Source organism: Vicia villosa, unplaced genomic scaffold, assembly GCF_029867415.1.
Source record: "Vicia villosa cultivar HV-30 ecotype Madison, WI unplaced genomic scaffold, Vvil1.0 ctg.004911F_1_1, whole genome shotgun sequence".
Lineage (NCBI taxonomy): Eukaryota > Viridiplantae > Streptophyta > Magnoliopsida > Fabales > Fabaceae > Vicia > Vicia villosa.
Window position 1 is genome coordinate 1 of NW_026706539.1, and position 17652 is coordinate 17652.

The 17652-nt window shown below is 37.2% G+C and overlaps 3 protein-coding genes across 3 annotated transcripts; 1 reads left to right on the forward strand and 2 right to left on the reverse strand.

Moving 5' to 3' along the window:
- Positions 1 to 5608: 5608 nt before the first annotated feature.
- LOC131642379 (non-specific lipid-transfer protein 1-like) lies at positions 5609 to 6091 on the reverse strand. The gene is made up of 2 exons (XM_058912637.1): positions 5736 to 6091; positions 5609 to 5618 (listed from the first exon to the last, which is right to left on the reverse strand). Exons 1-2 carry the CDS (start codon positions 6089 to 6091, stop codon positions 5609 to 5611), a joined length of 366 nt encoding a protein of 121 aa, XP_058768620.1.
- Positions 6092 to 9245: 3154 nt separating this feature from the next.
- LOC131642383 (probable methyltransferase PMT15) lies at positions 9246 to 12674 on the forward strand. The gene is made up of 5 exons (XM_058912638.1): positions 9246 to 9326; positions 9885 to 10220; positions 11561 to 11771; positions 11904 to 12082; positions 12402 to 12674. The coding sequence occupies exons 1-5, from the start codon at positions 9246 to 9248 to the stop codon at positions 12672 to 12674; spliced, it is 1080 nt and encodes a 359-aa protein (XP_058768621.1).
- Positions 12675 to 14428: 1754 nt separating this feature from the next.
- On the reverse strand, positions 14429 to 16432 carry LOC131642384 (uncharacterized). Its single transcript, XM_058912639.1, has one exon. It carries the CDS (start codon positions 16430 to 16432, stop codon positions 14429 to 14431), a length of 2004 nt encoding a protein of 667 aa, XP_058768622.1.
- Between the last annotated feature and the right edge of the window lie 1220 nt (positions 16433 to 17652).

Below are 17652 nucleotides of genomic sequence, written 5' to 3' on the forward strand. Positions count from 1 at the left end.
GGAATTCTATCATAAAAACTCCTATTTATACTAGTTTCGACCATAACGGCCCTATGCTAATCCGCTGCCACGTTTCTCATAAGAACTTCCAGCGACGACATCTGTGAATAAGCAGTTACGCAACTATCTTCGAATTTCAAATCTTCCCGCCTGAGTCCATCTTCGACGCGTGGCAGTATGTTAATAACACTTACTAACAAACACGCTAAATAATAATACTTAAGCAAATTCATAAATTTTGTCTAAGTCTTCGAGGATATGTCCTTCCAATAGCTTTCAGTAGCCATCATCTTCATAAAAACTTAGACATTTTTTACTATCGAAACATGGCCATCAGTAGCCATTTTATATTTCTCAGAGATGGTCATCAGTAACCACCTTGCCTTCGATCATACACTCCTTCGAAGCACATATATTTGTTCAACGAAATCTTCAGCTAACAACGTCCGAGGACAAAGTTACGGTGCGTGATATTTTTTGGACTCATCCCGAAAGTATCAAATTATTCAACACATTTCCAACTGTTCTAGTCATGGATTCGACGTACAAGACAAACAAATATAGGCTTCCTCTTCTAGAGATAGTCGGTGTGACCTCGACGGACAAGACTTATTCGGGCGGGTTTGCGTTTTTGGAGTGTGAAAAAGAAGAAAACTTTACATGGGCTTTGGGAATATGCAAGTCTTTGTTAGTTGATCAAAAGGTTATGCCAAACGTCATTGTCACCGACCGGGACAATGCTTTGATGAATGCGGTTGATACCGTCTTCTCGACATCGACCGCGTTACTTTGTCGGTATCACATAACTTGCAACGTGAGAAGTAAGTTGAAACCCGTGGTTGGGACAAAAGATAGGCCGGATGAACACGGTAAAGTTATCAAAGCCGGTGTTGTGGTTGATAGGATAATGGCGGCATGGAGGGAAATTTTAGATGCATACTCCGAAGAGGTGTATACCGAGAAGTTGATACACTTTAGGTCTTTGTGTGGTTCCATTAAGACTTTTTGTCATTACGTCGAATCCACCATTCTTGACAATGTCAGAGAAAAAGTCGTGTGCGCTTGGACAAATCGAGTTAGACATCTTGGTTGCACCACGACTAACCGAGTTGAATCCACACATGCGGTCTTCAAGAGGTGGTTGGGTGATAGCAAGGGAGATTTGTGTCGGGGATGAGACACCGTGAACCAAATGCTTGAAAATCAACACAATAAAATTCAAACATCGTTCGGTCGGAGCAAGACGGTTATGGAACACCGGTATAAGGGCAAAATTTTATTCTCCCAATTGATTTACAACATATCCCGATCGGGTTTGAATTTTTTGTTTCATGAAGCGAAGCGGTCGGAGACCACGGGGCCGGATAGTTCTTTATGTGGGTATATCATTAGAAAGACATACGGCTTTCCATGTGCTTGTATACTTTCAAAAAAGAAGAAGTTGAATTCACCAATACGCATGGATGAGGTAGCCGACCATTGAAAGAAGCTTCGTTTTGATGATTTTGACCCGCCGAAAGAAAATGACTCCAAAATCACCATCTCCGACGAGTTGGAAGTGATAATGGAGAAGTTTGCTAAAGCGCATGACACAATGAAAATGCACATAAAAGAACAATTGCGAAAAATTGCATTTCCGGAGACCACCGATTTGAAACCGCCATCTCAACCGGTTAAAACGAAATGTGCACCGAAAAAGTCCAAAATTACACAAGAAGACACATCAACAAAACGATCTCCTTCCTACTTTGAACATGTTGATGCATCATTCCCGGATTCACCGACACCGAAAACCAAGTGTAGTGGTAACAAAGGAGCCCGTATTTCGAAGCCACCTCGCACACCGCCGATAAAAAAATCACCCATTGTCTACTTTGATGAGATGCCACTTTTTATGCACAAATATATCAACAACATCGTTGATGTTGGAGGCGACGACAATTGTGGATATCGGGCCGTTGCGAGTTTGCTTGGTAAAGGGGAAAATAATCACACTTTAGTCCGACGGGAACTTATTGGGGAGTTGACTTCGTATCGGGACATCTACGGCCGACTATATGAAAATCAAGAAAAGTTTGCAAAAATTCATGATTCACTTGTTCCATCACTTACCGGTATCGCTCCGGTTTCGAAGTGGATGTCATTCCCCGATATGGGTCATCTAATAGCAAGTGCATATGATATGGTGTGTGTCGATTTGACGAGGTTTGGACTAAGTGAGACTTTCTTTCCACTTCATAGTCGTCCGCCATTGGACGCGTCGAGCCGCATCATATGCATCGGGTATCTACGATCGCGGCACTTCGTCCAAGTGTTTTTGAAACCGGGGTGTCCTATACCGGCTACTTCTTGTCAATGGACGGCACATCGTTCAAATGAGGCGGAGACTTGACCGGATCCATTCGTTTCAAGAATGGCGGAGTTTGAAGAAATGATGAGCCAAGAGCGCGAGCAAAATAGAGAGCGGTCGAAGAACATACCTATTTTGGACTTAGGATCCACCGATTGGTTCGGTGAATTTTAGTTTGTTCCGGATCGTTTTTTGTTTGTAATGACCATTTTTGTATGTATTGTTGTTTATCATGTAAAATCGGACCGATTCAATACATATATAATATAAGTATGTTTTATGTCATCATTGTCTAATTTATGTCTATTTTGAATTCCTTTTGTATTTTTTACACAAAACACCAAGCAATCAACAAAATGCAAAATTTACATCTGTTTCTGCATAATTCGGAAATGAACTTCCGAAATATACTAGACTGCCTCCAATTTTCGGAAGTTCATTTCCGAAAAGTCCACTGAGCAGGATAAGGTTTGTTCGGCCATCATTGCTCCAATAAGTCTATAAATACAACACACTCTTCTTCATCCTCTTCACACCAGAAAACACAAATGACACAAACCTACCCCCACCTAGCATTCGTCTACTTCACCACCGGCTACCCGATGTCGTTCCAATTTCGCTTCTCGCGCGACACGCCGTTTGCGGAGTTGATAACGTCGCTGAACACGCTATTGCAATATCCGGAAAATCGAAAGGTTGTCAAGCTCGAGTACCGCTCGCCATCGCTTAACGACGAGGGAGACATTGAGTTCACACCTTTTGAGATCAAGAACAACGAAGATTTAGCGGTTTTGTGGACAACGTTCGACCGATTTTCTTCGAAGGGTCCGATCGAGTTGGACGCGAAACTTCAAAGATCGGGGGCCGACGTTATCAAAATGTTGACTCATCCTCACCTACCCGTGTTTAACAATATGTAACTTTAATCTTATGCAATGTGATCAATGTAATCTTCAACCGATTAAATAAAGCGAATCGTTCTTGTTTGTTATTTTTCTTCTGTCCAGACCTTATTTCGGAAGTACATTTCCGAATTCCTCCAAGGGGGTGAATTCGGAGATGAACTTCCGAATACACCAATTTTCTGAAAAACAACTTTATTTCGGAGATGCATCTCCGAAATCAATGTTTTTCATTAAAAAAAACACTTTTTCGGAGATACATTTCCGAAAACACATTTTTTTTCAATAAAAGTACGTTTTCGGAAATGAACTTCCGAAACAAGGGGTATTTTGGTAAATTCACCAGAGGTGACCAAGAAGGTTAGGGGTGGGTAAAGAAATTTCCTTTAAATTTTAGATTTGACATAGATTCAAACCGACTAGATTGTCCAAACCATACCGTGCATACTAAAACTTACCAAAAAAAATCTTCAAAAATGAAGGAAAAAATCTCCGGAAAAAAAAAACTTACCACAAAACAATTTGAAAATCAACACTAACTAAATAGTCTACAATTGTGAAAAAAAAGCAAAAATCAAATGTTGATAATAACTGTTCACCCTCCATCTTTATATTGATACTGCTATATCAGCAACTGCTAACAGATTGCATGCACATAAGCGTGGATCATAAATGGTATATGCTAAGATGAACACAATTCCCCAAAAGATAACTATATATATTGTCAATGATTTAATGGAAAAAAAATTAGCTTACAGCTTTAGAAAGTGGTAGGAATTCATATGATTTGGATATAATTTTTAAATTTCAACACAAACGGTATCTATGGCAGAGATACAAATATAAATCGAAAGAAGTGGAACAACACAGTCCAAAATATTATTAAATGGGTTAATATTTATTTTTTCCTTTTGCGGATTCGTTTGAAAAACTCCCATGAAAAAAAAAAAAAAATTACATGAGTTCTCCTAACGATTAAAGATTCTCTCATTTCAAATCTCGTAAATTTTTTATTTTTAAAACCAACCTAACTACTTGAAGGACTCTATCATTTTGAACCCTGTAATTTTTTATTTTTTTTTTTAAAATTAACCTTGCCCGTCATATTTCAAAGGGTTTAAAATGACATAATCTTTAAATTTATAGGGTTTAAAATGACCGAATCTTCAAATGGCAAGGATAGTTTTAAAAATAAATTTTTTATAAGGTTTAAAACGAGAGAATCTTCAAATGTTAGGGAAATTAATGCAACTTTTCTTTTTACAGAAAGTTTTTAAAAAACACTATATGGCAGGAGAAAATAGATATAATAAGATTCTTCCTTCTCAAATTATAAACTATATTTTTTAAAATTTTATTTTAGAAGTGGAAATAATCTTTATTGAAATAATGTTTAATCTTAATTAGTGCCCAACTTTTTAATCACTTGTTAGAAGGTGATTTGTTGGAGATTCATGTTATAATTTTTCTTTCTTTGAACTTTTTACCCTCTCTTTCATAAAAAAAATAAAGAGATTAAAGCAAATATTTTGGTTGTCAGTACCATAAGCTTGCGAGTCTGAAGAGAAAGGAAGGAGAGGATTTTGAAAAATAGGAAAGATTAGGTCAAAAGAATAGAAAGATTTTGAGTACGAGAGTTTTACAGGATTCAATTTTATTTATAACAAAAAATCTCATAAAATAGAGAACTAAAAAATTGTATTGAAAGGGATGACATTCAGACTCAAATGTACGGGGTCCACTCGCACCCGAACCGAGTCAACAGGTGAAAACTCCAGTTGACTGAGTTCGAGTTCGGGTGCCACCCGATGTTTCAGGTGCGGGTTTGGGTAATGTGAAACCCGCACCCGACCCTACCCATTGCCATCCATAGAAGGAGGATTTTGGGGTGTTTTGGATGACTTACATAATTTTTCCAAATATCTTTTAGGTTACTATAGTATTTTGAAAAATAAAAATATAGTAATGATAATAATTTTTTATTATTTTAAATAAAATTATTTTTTCAAAAAATATCAAATATTTTTTTATATTTTTTTAAATTTTCATTTTCGAAAGTCTTCCTCTCCCTTCCTTTTTAAACTTACAAACAAAGACTTATAGTTGAAGTAAGTTGGGATAACTATGGACATTTAATATCTTATATATAACATCCAATCATTTAATATTACTGATTCTGCATCTATTAATCTATATCTTTAATTATAAATAATTCTTATTTAGCACTTGTCTTAAGGGAAACATAAAGAACGTTTATTTAATTTTAAACTAAAATATACATAAGATATTGTTATTACAACCAAGCTGGAGTCAATTTCTTTATTCAGTAATGTCATCTCCAACAAGCTATGTCTTCTTACTCAATCCTGCATTTGGTAATAAAAATGAACTTAAGTTAATTAATTCCTCTATCTTAATGAAAATAAAGGTTTATATTTTTTTTAATATAACTTTATAATGTTCAATAATGCATATATACATACTTGTTGCAGTCAGTGGAGGGACCAAGGTTAAAAGGCAATTTAACTCCACATTTACTAGGGAGGCCAACAAGCGCATCAACATTGAGTCCGGGCAGCGCCTTAGCCGCTTTATCGATACACCTACAGGCAGCTTGACGATCATCTTTCGTCGTGGATTGGTTGTTCACGGCCGTAATACCATCACAACACGGCTGCGGGACAGCACCTACGATTCCGGTCACGTAAGGGACGCACGGTGCTAATTTTGCCTCAACTTGGCCACAAGTGAGAGCTGAAAGAGTTTGTGGTAGACCTAAAATCATGCACATCATCATTGCCATGCAAGTGACCTTAACCAACAACATTGAGCTAGACATTGGGTTGATGATTTTAGGGAGTTAGAAATAGGAGTTGTGTTTTGGTTAGAATTTGATGTTTAGAGAATGATCAAAGGTTGGATATTTATAATGTGAAGGAGATTCAAAATTATAAAAAAAAATGAATTATATGTGTGTGAAAAAAACGGTTAGTTTGTTAAGGAGTTGGAAATGCAGTTACGGTACGTATAGTTTGCATGAATAATGTGTGAGTGAGGAATTAATGGGGAGTGTCTACATTACTTTAGATCATACTCCCTCCGTTCCTTTTTAAGTGTCGTTTTAGCAAAAAGCTCTTCAACCAAGATAGTGGATTATTAGAGTTACTTTTTCTATTATACCCTTATTTATTTTTCTCTTTCCAAATAAATTCAATCATATACTCTCTTTTTCCTATAACTAATTGAAAGATTTGAGGTGGAGTTATTGAGAAAATAAGGGTATAAATGACAAATTATAACATTTAATTATAAAACGACACTTAAATAGGAACAAAAAAATTCTTCTAAAACGACACTTAAAATAGGGAAATACTTAAACTGTGTTAATTTTGTGGGAATTATTAAATAGGGTTTAAATAACTTAAACTTCATCCTGTATATTTTTATTTATAATTAATTTAAAATTAATTCAACTTTTCTAATCAACCTATATAAAAATATTCATATGGATGGTCTTGGCAGATGATGCTTATTCGTGATAAATGCCATATACTAGATAATATTCATATGATATGTGGTTTGATTAACCGCATATTACAATACAACAACTTTTTCATTCAAAACATTATTTCACAGGTGTTTCCCGTGAAATTTAGTAAACTAGTGTTAGTCTTCTAAAAATGGTTACTTACAGGATCGACTAGTTGATCATATGACATATGTGCATAAATACTTGTGACTTTGTTTGAGTGTTTGTTGTGAAGTGAAATATATTTTGATTTCTACTAAGTTAAACTGTAAAGCTTGCAGAAAATGAAGGATTTTGACTTGGTCAAAATCTTTGTAAAAAGTAAGGCGAAAAAGTAGAAACAATGTGCAGAAAAGGCAAGTTAAATTAAAGGAAATTTGCTTAAAATGGAAAGAACATGATGTTTAGGATCATACATTTAACTCAACTGACTCTTTTCTCATTTGACACTCGGATACTTTGAGTTTTCGTAATGATTTTGACACCATAGAACTCCTATTTTACTAATACAAGATAAACTGTCTTCAACAGCTTTCTCCTTAGGAGTCGACACGTCTTCGCTGCATGCATTTCTTCCTCGAACTTCTTTCCACGTGTAAAGTTATGTTGCTATTCTCTGCGCCAATCTAATGTTGTTGAAGACTCATGCCAACCTTTTCGTCGAAATCTTGACTACATTGTTCGTCGTCGAAATCTTTGGACACTATTGAGGAAAATGTTAAGTTCCCACTTCTATCTTATGCTTGAAACTTCGACTTCTTGGTTTGAAGGGGTTACGTCAAGATACTTTTCTGACCCTTTAGATTTTACTTAGTTTTCTCTGATCTTCTCTTTTTATCCATTGAGCTCACCATGGTTGAAAATCCAGGCTAACAAATTGGCCCCCAAAAATTCCACTTTCGATTAACTATAGATAGTGGTGTTTTTGAATTTTCTCATCACTGTGCCTAGTAATGTGCTGACATCAAGGTCATCATGACCATTTTAACAAAACATCACTTCAAGACGTGCAAACCCAGAAAGCTCATTATGGCTCTGATTTTCAAGGAGAGCGTGGCCACGCAAACTGACCATCTGATCCACCCTCTAGGCGAAGAGCACGTGCCCCATATTTGTCGCCATTTGTAAAAAACAAACCTAAATAAGTTTCTTTCTTTCTTCCTATAAATGTCCTTTCTCTTCATTTCTTCTTCTGTTCCTTTCAACTTACGCTTCTTCCCACCCAACAAATTCATTTTAACTGTCTTTTCCTTCTCAAACACAGAAATCCATTTACTCTTCTTCTCCAAATGTTCATTATCCGCAATCATTCCTACTTCCTCAAAATTAAAAAGCTCGAAGTATTCTAAATACTTTTTGCCTCTTGCTACAAGACTTAAAGCTCCAATCACCGCCGAAAACCATGGGTGTGTCCCTGAGCCAGCAATGTAGGAGGAGAAATTTCGTATTTACAAGTCTCAGCTGTTAATTTCTTTTTCAATTTCTGGTGATATTCATGCGCTTATGGATTCACTACCAAACTCTAAAGCTAATGCTGATAAACTGAAGGACTTTTTTCTTCTTACCACCGTACTATACCCATTGTTGGCATGAAAAAAAATCTACTTCCAGTATAAATAACCCTATTGACAAAGCCACTGTTCATGCAAATAATCCCATAGCTTTAAACTACATGAGTCATTTTTTTCGTGTTTTTCGTTCCGCTTCTTCAGTCAAGAAAGCTGAGGGCTATATTTCTTGGTTAGGCAAAATCGAAATCAAGAAAGCACAAACATCAAAAGATATGGGTATTTATGATTTAATACAGTTGTCAAAAGTAGGACCCCTTACTGCCAAAATATGCTTGTCACATCCTTATATTTTTGGGATAACACCACTAATACATTCCAACTTCCTGGAGGTATGGTTACACATACCCTTTTCAACATAGCGACTATTATTGGCATTCGCCCAACTTGATATATTTTCGACCCAAACGAAAAAGATGAGGATACCATTAATTTCAACAATGATCGTGCAAGTTTTGGAAAATACATTGTTGACCATTATGATACTACCATTGTCGAAGTATTCGACAAGGAACATATAGCTTTTTTTAGCGTTATGGTTGTCGCATTGTATCTTCTGTTGTAAGTCTTTGAAGATGGCAGAAAGTTTTATGACTTTAGCTAACTAATTATATGATGGTCAAAATATTTGTCTAATCCAATTGATACTAGGTTCTCTGTATGAGACTTTAAGGCTAGCTGTCGAGACCCTAAAAAATATCTAGCCCGGAGTCAATCTTCTGCTAGCTGGCTCGTACTGGCTACCCCAATTATAGCTAAATGCGATGTTTGAACTATCAAAGAGAGCTTAAGTTAATCAGACGAGGAGCCCTTGCCACTGGGATGGGTCTAGTTGAATACTGATGGAGCTAGAGACAATAAGGGGAGTGCAGGTTGTGGAGGTATAATCAAAGGCAATGAGGGAGTGGCTAGGAGGTTTTGGTAAGAAGATTGGTGTTTGCAGTGTCTATGTAGCGAATTATGGAGAGTGTAAGAAGGTTTAAAACTCGCGACAAGATTGTGATTTGGAGCTATTGAAATTAATATTGACTCTCAACAACTTGAGAATAATATTAATTTCAATATGTCTAGATATATCATGGGAAGAAATTTGATTACCAAAATCATATTTTTTTTCTTGTAAGATTAGGAAATTATTATAACTTTATAAGCATGTATCTCGAGAAGCGAACTTATGTGCAGATGCTTTAGAGTAGGACGAACCTGAAATAACTATGAACATTTAAAATCTTATAATTTAGTTGGATAAAATATCTACCATCCACTCATTTAATATCACTAATTCTGTATCTACTAATCTATATCTTTAATGCATAAATAATTCTTTACTTAGCAGTTGTCTTATTTAAGGGACAAATAAAAAACGTTTGTCTTGAAATCTATTATATAAGAAAAGTCTCCCTTTTCTTGATCAATGGGACTGTCCATATCAGCACCTCACTCTCACAAAATTCCACATCATTCTCTCCTCATTGTGTGCTGCGGCAGTTCTAAGGGTGGAAATTTAAACCTCTCAACCTCTCATGATCTTGCAGTTACAGATTCTTTACTCTCTCTGCCCATCCACGATCCAAACCGCTTCCACCCAAATCATTGTGATTTATTGTTTTCCCTTTTCCACTTCCAATCTTCCCTATATTCATGCAATTGAAGTAACCGTTTCAGAATCGTTTCAAAAGGAGAATCTGCGATATCAAAAAGGAGAAACAGGGTACCAACCAAAATATCTGATACAGCGACGAATCTGGGGTTTCCGGCGTTACAACGGATCTGACGTTTTCATCGGTTTTACAGAGGTGTACGATTTTCCGGTGGTAGATCAATTGTGCCGCGTTTCCGGTGGCGAGTTTGGTGGTGTCGGATTCGATATGGTTGATGTGTGACTTTTTCAATTTTCTGCAAACCTCATTACGATTCTTTCTGCAATTTCGATGTTTTTCAATTTGTTGCAAGGATGGTATGACAATTCAATCTCTCCATTTTGTTTGTTTTTGTTTTTTTATTTCGATTTTTCTTAGCTTTTCCTTTGTAATTTGTCAACTTTTTTATTTCAAATGGAAGCTATGGAAGTATCAACTGCAGAAAAAGTGTGCTGCTGAAATTTTATTTCATCCAGTATAAGACAAGTTGTTGTGGAGCGGGCACTGCTGTTGATACAGAGGTAGTAACAGGTATCGTTAATAATGCTTACATCTCATGTTGCCCATTTTTATTACACTGCTGCTGATACAGAGGCAGTAACAAAGATATCGTATAAATATCATTATATATGTCACCTCTATTGAGTTTCTCATTAAGTTTTAAGATAGTTTCTTAATCCATCCCCTATATGCTCTGTGTGCTTGCGGTAGTATATTTTCCTATCAAAATTCACTACGGAAGAACGATTTCAGTAAGCCCCATGCGTTTTATATGCAACTATTTTTACAATATGGTGGATATTTTCATTTCAGAGTTGTTGTCTCTGCCAATAGGGCTGAGAAAAATCCACAACTCCTTCAATAGGAAGATTTTACTACAACAAGTGCTGAGGAGTTTTCTTCTAATGCAAAGCCTCTATTTAGAAAACTTCAGAATATCCCTAGGAAAATTAAGAAATATTTATTATGCTCAATTTTAACTGAGTTTCGTTGTATCTTATAAACTTACTTTTTCTTATCGAACTGAATGGTTCAATTAGTAGAATCAATATTTTTCTTATCGGATTGAATGGTTCAATTACTTTAAATGCATCAATATTTCCGAAGCTTGATTTTCACAAGTTTATGATCCATCCATCAAAACTAAGATTGATCTGCCTAACAGGAAAATAACACCTACTTTTTTATGGAAGACTTTACCATGGAAGAATTGCTGATAAACAAGCTGGACAAGTGATCATTTTTTGGTTTAAGACATGTACACTTGATAATTTCTACTCCATATTGTAAATCTCAATCCTTTTGTTACGATTATGGTGTAGTGATTAAATAAATTTTGTTGAGCTATATCTAGGATGACATAGAAAAGTTGGTATCCAAGCTGGAAGATGAAGTTCGGGCTCTCGATGAAGGGACTGTGTTCTTACCGAATTGGATATATATGTTTTTCTTCCGTTATTCGTATTTATTTCGTTTTACTTAATCGAGTAACCATTTTTATTAACAGGTGCAATGTTTTATATTAAGAGTCATTATTTTGAATGACAAGTTGCAATTTATTGCTATATCAGGTTGTAAGTTGGGGAGCGTATCTTCTGTCACGTGACATATTGACAGTGTCATTTGCACCAAGAGATACTCATGAAGGGCAGGTTCAATTTTCTCTTGAACGAGGTGTTCCTGCATTGATTGGAATTCTTGCTTCAATTAGACTTCCTTATCCTTCAAGAGCCTTTGATATGGGTCACTGCTCAAGGTGCCTCATTCCTTGGGTCCAACATGGTACTACTACTTTACTTCCATAACTCTAATATAATACCAAACAAGAAACTATGTTCGCCTTTTTAAGGGTCCAGTTGGTGTGTGAATGCGATATACTAAATTAGTTTTTGTATTCACGATGTTGATTGGCAGATGGAATATACTTGACTGAAGTTGATAGAGTACTGCGTCCAGGTGGATATTGGATTCTGTCGAGACCGCTGATAAACTGGGAGAGACACTGGAAAGGATGGGAAAGGATTAAGGAGAGTCTCAATGATCAACAAGATGCAATTGAGAACGTGGATAAAAGTTTATGCTGGAAAAAACTGGTACAAAAAGGTGACTTTGCTATATGGCAGAAGCCTACCAATTATATGCATTGTAAAATAAAGAGAAAAATCTTCAAGACTAGACCCTTCTATGATGAGGCATAAAATCCAGACATGGCTTGATAATAAGACTCTTTTCTTTCAGCTTTATTATTCATCTGGTAAAATCATTGGTAGGACAATTAGTTAGATTAACAATTTTGGCTGATAGTTATGTGATTATGTAACTTTCTGAACAAGGCATTGAGAAAAAGTTTAGTTTTATACTCACTCTTACTGCCAATAAAAAGAGTTTAGTGGTGAAATTTTTTTACTGCAGGTACACGAAACTAGATACATGTTTGACCCCACTACCAGAAGTAGACAACATAAAAGAAGTTGCTGGTGGAGAGTTATCAAAGTGGCCAAAGAGACTAACTTTAATTCCCCTAGGATTAGTACTGAAAGTTTGAAAGGAATAACATCAGAGATATTCAAAGAAAACACTGAGTTATGGAAAAAAAGAGTGTCACACTACAAGACACTGGACCCTCAGCTAGCAACCGCAATTGATTCTGCCTCCTACAACAATCCGTCCTTCTCCACAGATTAGTGTTCCACAAGAATGTAACATACAGGTTAGTCCCATTGGCTTTTTTTCTTCCATATTTTAATGATCCTGAACACTTTCTCTTCAAAATAAAATGTTAAAACTTTTTATTTGTATGCATGATGTCAGTGTTGGAGATATCTATGGACTGTTTTGAAACTGATGTGGTTACTTAATATATGTGACTTTGATTTGATGCAGGGCTTTGATTATGAATTTAGACACCAGTTAGCTTGATGTATATGGATGCTGAGATGATGTGACGATGGTTGAAATATAGAAAAGTTTGTTATTTATGGCTGACAAGTGGAAGGACAAGTGGTTTGTCGAGAATGGCCGGTGATCACGAATTTACGATGACTGGAAGGGAGGCATGGACATTTGTTGTTGCCACTCACACTGGTGGTGGTCGAGTTCTGGAGCAACTGTGGAGTGTCACTATTGTTCTATCATTTTCGTCGACGAATCCGGTAAGGCAAGTATTCACACATTTTTCGAATTCCTCTTTGAAATTCTGGACTCAGACACGTGATGTCTTACAGGATGTCACGACATCACTATCTGTACCTTTTTCAAACAGATGAACAAAGTACAAGCAGAAAAGAAAATAACACAAGATAATTGTTAACCCAGTTCGGTTCTAACAAACCTACATCTGGGGGCTACCAAGCCAGGGAGGAAGTCCACTATAAGCAATATTAATTCAAGGTAATACAACTCAATATTACGCCTTTCACTTAATATCTACCCAATGCAACTTCAATCTAAATACTAGATCAGAGATCCTACTCACTCCCCCTCAATCACAGCAGTGATGAACACTTACAAACAAATAATAACAGACGAAGACACTCTTCAGAGACACAACTTGATCTTGCTTAAAAGCTTTGATCAAGAACAATAGTACTCTTGCTTAGAAGCTTCGAGTACCTCTTACAACACAAACCAAACACACCTAGACCAAGACAATCATCATGATGATTGTTTGGCTTACAAGAAATCTAGTACAAGAAAACTAAACTCACAAGAACTTCAAATATTTCTCAACACCAAAAACCTTGACGGCAGCATTAGCCCTAGCGAGGGATAAATAGTCTTCAATAAAACAGCAGCTGGGCCTGAATCCATAGAATAGTTTTTTTGCCCAAAAACCCCAGATCTTCAACACAAGAAAACTGATAAATAGAAAACATCAAATTTGTCCTTAAACAGATCAGAATCCATTATTACCAAATATAGCGCATCAGGTCTTATCATACGAAGTAATAGAAAATAACGACCAGATGCGAATGTCATGACATCGGCCTTGACATCAGCCACAGGCCTGTAAAAGGAAACACTTCATACCAACAGAATGCATGTCATGACATCAGTTTTGACAAGATGGAACCACAATAGGTTTTACCAAAAAATACAGCCAATCAACAACATCTACAAACTCCCCCTTTGGCACATTTTTTGGCTAAAACTCTAATAGTCGTCAAACAGAAACCAGAGCACACACAACAGCAATCAACAGAAAAATAAATTCTGTCAACAACAAGAGCAACTTGATTAATCACCAGAAAACCAGAAAACATCTACTTAATCAGCTATTACAGAGACCAATTGTCATTGTCACAGAGAATACCAAAAAAACACAGAAGGCCATAGTCCCAAATATCAATATATCCATTACAAAATAACCAAAATAACCTCTACTAACCACTACAGCCACTACTCCCCCTTTTTAGCCACAAAAAGGAGCCAAAACAGATCTAATCATCAGCCCCATCACTGTCTTCATCACTTGACCCATCAGAATTGTCATCACTGGAGCTACTAGTCTCTTCAGCAGCATCACTACTCTCACTCTCAGCACTCTCAGCCTCAGCATCCTCAGCTTCTGCCTCAGCCTCTTGGTCTTCATCCATATTGGCACCATTCTTGTCACCAACAAGATCATCATCTGTAGACTGCTCAAGACTGTGGATGAGATTTTCAAGTTTCAGCTTCCTGTTCTCCAGCTCTTGACACGTCTCTTTTAACTCAGCAATAAGGAGAGCTTTGGTCACAGATTTTCTGGGTTGAGATGTCCCAGCAGATGTCTTGTCATCAGATCTCTGCAGCAGCTTGTAGTGAAAGGACAGAGCAGTCTCCCTCTTGCACACAGTATCTTTACTTTTCAGAATTCCTGGGTGTTGCTTGAGGATGATTCCACATATCAGAGATGGGAAGGCAATGGGAAGCTTGGTAGCAGAGGTACCAGCATGCCTCATGGTTTGATCAAATATGTAAGAGCCATAGTCGAATTTTGTCTTGGTTCCCACAGCATATATGAATCTTCCTAGGCCAACAGCAATAGTGGAAGTGTGATTGGTAGGTACCCAGTTAGCAGCACCAATTTTGTGCAGCAATGCATACCTGCCATTAAGAGAACTAACAGACAGTTTGCTCTTAATAGGCCACCTCTTAACCGTACCACCAGTGATTTCCTTGCAGACCTCATTGTCAGTCACCTCAAGCTCAGGTTGAGCTTTACCATCTCTTCCTAGATATAAGTTGATAACAGCAGGAGAAAAATCTATACACTTTCTTCTAACATACACCTTATGGAAATCATCAGTTGTGCCATTACCACAATCTTGAGACAGATTCACAATAAATTCCTTCACAAGCATTTCATAACATTTTGAAAAATGAGAAACAGTTTTCATCAAACCTGCATCCTTGATGAGCTTCATGATCTCTTGACATTCCAGAGCATCATTTGCTAGTTCTCTCTCTAGAGCCAACCTTCTTTGATAAACAAACTTCCACTGGATAGCATTTGATGCATAGTGCAAGTAAATATTATCCAAAGGGACATCACGAACCTTTGTGGAGGATTTTGTGACAGCAATCTTCTTCTTGGAAGGGATGTCAGGGACATCACTTAGGACATCATCTTCTGTGGCAGAAACACTTCTTTCCTTTCTCTTCTTCATAGTAACTTTGCTTTCAGACTTTGCAGGTTCAGTGGAAACTCTCTTCACCCTTTCTTTAGCAGCAGTCTTCAGGGGAGCAACCTGTGGCTTGAGAAATTGTTGATCACAGACTTGCTTTCCTTTACGAGCCTTAACCCTGTTGGAGATGCTGGAAATGAGGTCATCATCAGCAATATCAATAGGATCCTCAAGATCATCAAGATCCACTACATCATGTACTTTAGGGTTTTCATCTTTCTCAGCAGGAACAACAGGAACCTCTTCATCTTTCTCAGGTTCAGCATTGACAGCCTCGGTTGTTTCAACATCTTTGGCAGCAGGGGTCTTATCATTTCCAGCAGATGTCTCAACATCTTTAACAACATGCGTCTCATCATTATCAGCAAATGTCCTATCATTACTAGCAGAAGTCTCAACATTTTCTTGATCTTTGCTTACCTCATCATGCTCACCTTGATCATCATCTGAAGCGGGCATTTGGGCTAGAGGAACAGAAATTCCTTCGACCTTGTGTCCTTCATTCAAGATTCTGGTGACAATGTTTGCAATTGCATTATGAACATATGTCGAGCCTTCTCTACCCTGGACAGGAAAAGTTTCTGGGACAGATCCTCCGGTAGACTTTCTTGCATGCATCTTTCTTGGATGACTGCGAGCAGAATCGGAAGAAGGGACAGAGTTCAATGGCACGACATCCAGTACCACATCTTGATTGCTCACAACATTTGGTGCCCTAGAACCTGATGCTGTTTCAGAAATCGGAGTAGGTTTCTTTGAGGAAGGACTCTGAGACATGGTGGGAGAAGATGAGGAACTGGGTGGAGCGTGATGAATGAAGAAACACAGAGAGAAAGAATGAGTGTGGAGAAGAAGCTTTGAAGGAATGAAAACCGTTTGTGTAACTTGCAAAAAGGGGGGAAAATACACTTTAATGTGTAATGATATCCAAGATTTGGAGAGAGAAATAGTGCTGGCCCCACTCACAATTAATTGCCATAATCTTTTACAAGTACAGATGTCTAACTTGTTTCTTAGGTTTACACACTTATTTGCATCTAAGACATTTGTAAAACTGTCAGCAAGTTGAAGATCTGAAGCAACATGTTCCAAGTCAATTGCTTTGTCTTTAACAAGATCTCTGATGTAGTGGTGTACACTATTGATATGCTTGGGACTGCTGTGCTGAATGAAATTATTTGAAGTGTTGATGGCATCTAAGTTGTCACAATATAATGTCATGACATCGTGTGTGACATTGTATTCTGTTTCCATTTGTTTCATCCAAACAGGTTTAGAGCATATAGTAGAATGACTGGATTCCTGAGATACCCACAAAAAACAGTTATTTTTGGATCTGACACCCCTCATTACTACTTCCTTTTCTTCATTAGTAACCACACACTCATCTTTAGTGAAGTTGACTTGATATCCTTGGTCACACAGTTGACTGATGCTTATAAGATTAGCATTCAGGTCTTTGACCAACAGAACATCTTCTAAGTTTGGCACTCCTGAACAGTCTAATTTTCCAACTCCTTTGATTTCTCCTTTAGCTCCATCACCAAAGGTTACATAGCTAGTGGAATGACTTTTGATATCAACAAACAGATCCTTGAGTCCAGTCATGTGTCTGGAGCATCCGCTATCAAAATACCAGTCTTCTTTGGCTGAAACACTAAGAGATGTGTGAGCAATTAGAGCCATACTTTTAGGTTTCCATTGTTGCTTCTGGATGGGCATGGTCTGCTTAGGTTTGTATGAAGAAGCTTGATCAGGATATCCATATAGTCTGAAACAAAATGGCTTAATGTGTCCAAATCTTCCACAGTAATGACATCTCCATCTTTGAAACTTTCTCTTCATTCCACCTTTCTCGTGATGTAGAGTCACATGTTTTGACATTGGCTTTGACATCTCAGCTTCAGGTTTAGTTCTGCTACTATCTTGGACATATTTCTTTGTACTAACGAATCCTATGCCAGTCATGTCTCTTGAACTTTTTCCCACCTGCAAGA

Excerpts from the sequence above, each read along its gene's own strand:
- LOC131642379 (XM_058912637.1), bottom strand. The coding sequence starts at position 6,091 with ATGTCTAGCTCAATGTTGTTGGTTAAGGTCACTTGCATGGCAATGATG.
- LOC131642384 (XM_058912639.1), bottom strand. The coding sequence starts at position 16,432 with ATGTCTCAGAGTCCTTCCTCAAAGAAACCTACTCCGATTTCTGAAACA.
- LOC131642383 (XM_058912638.1), top strand. The coding sequence starts at position 9,246 with ATGAGGGAGTGGCTAGGAGGTTTTGGTAAGAAGATTGGTGTTTGCAGT. Across the intron at positions 10,221-11,560 it reads GTGGTGTCGGATTCGATATG|GTTGTAAGTTGGGGAGCGTA; the intron begins GTTGATGTGTGA and ends TTGCTATATCAG. Across the intron at positions 11,772-11,903 it reads CATTCCTTGGGTCCAACATG|ATGGAATATACTTGACTGAA; the intron begins GTACTACTACTT and ends GTTGATTGGCAG.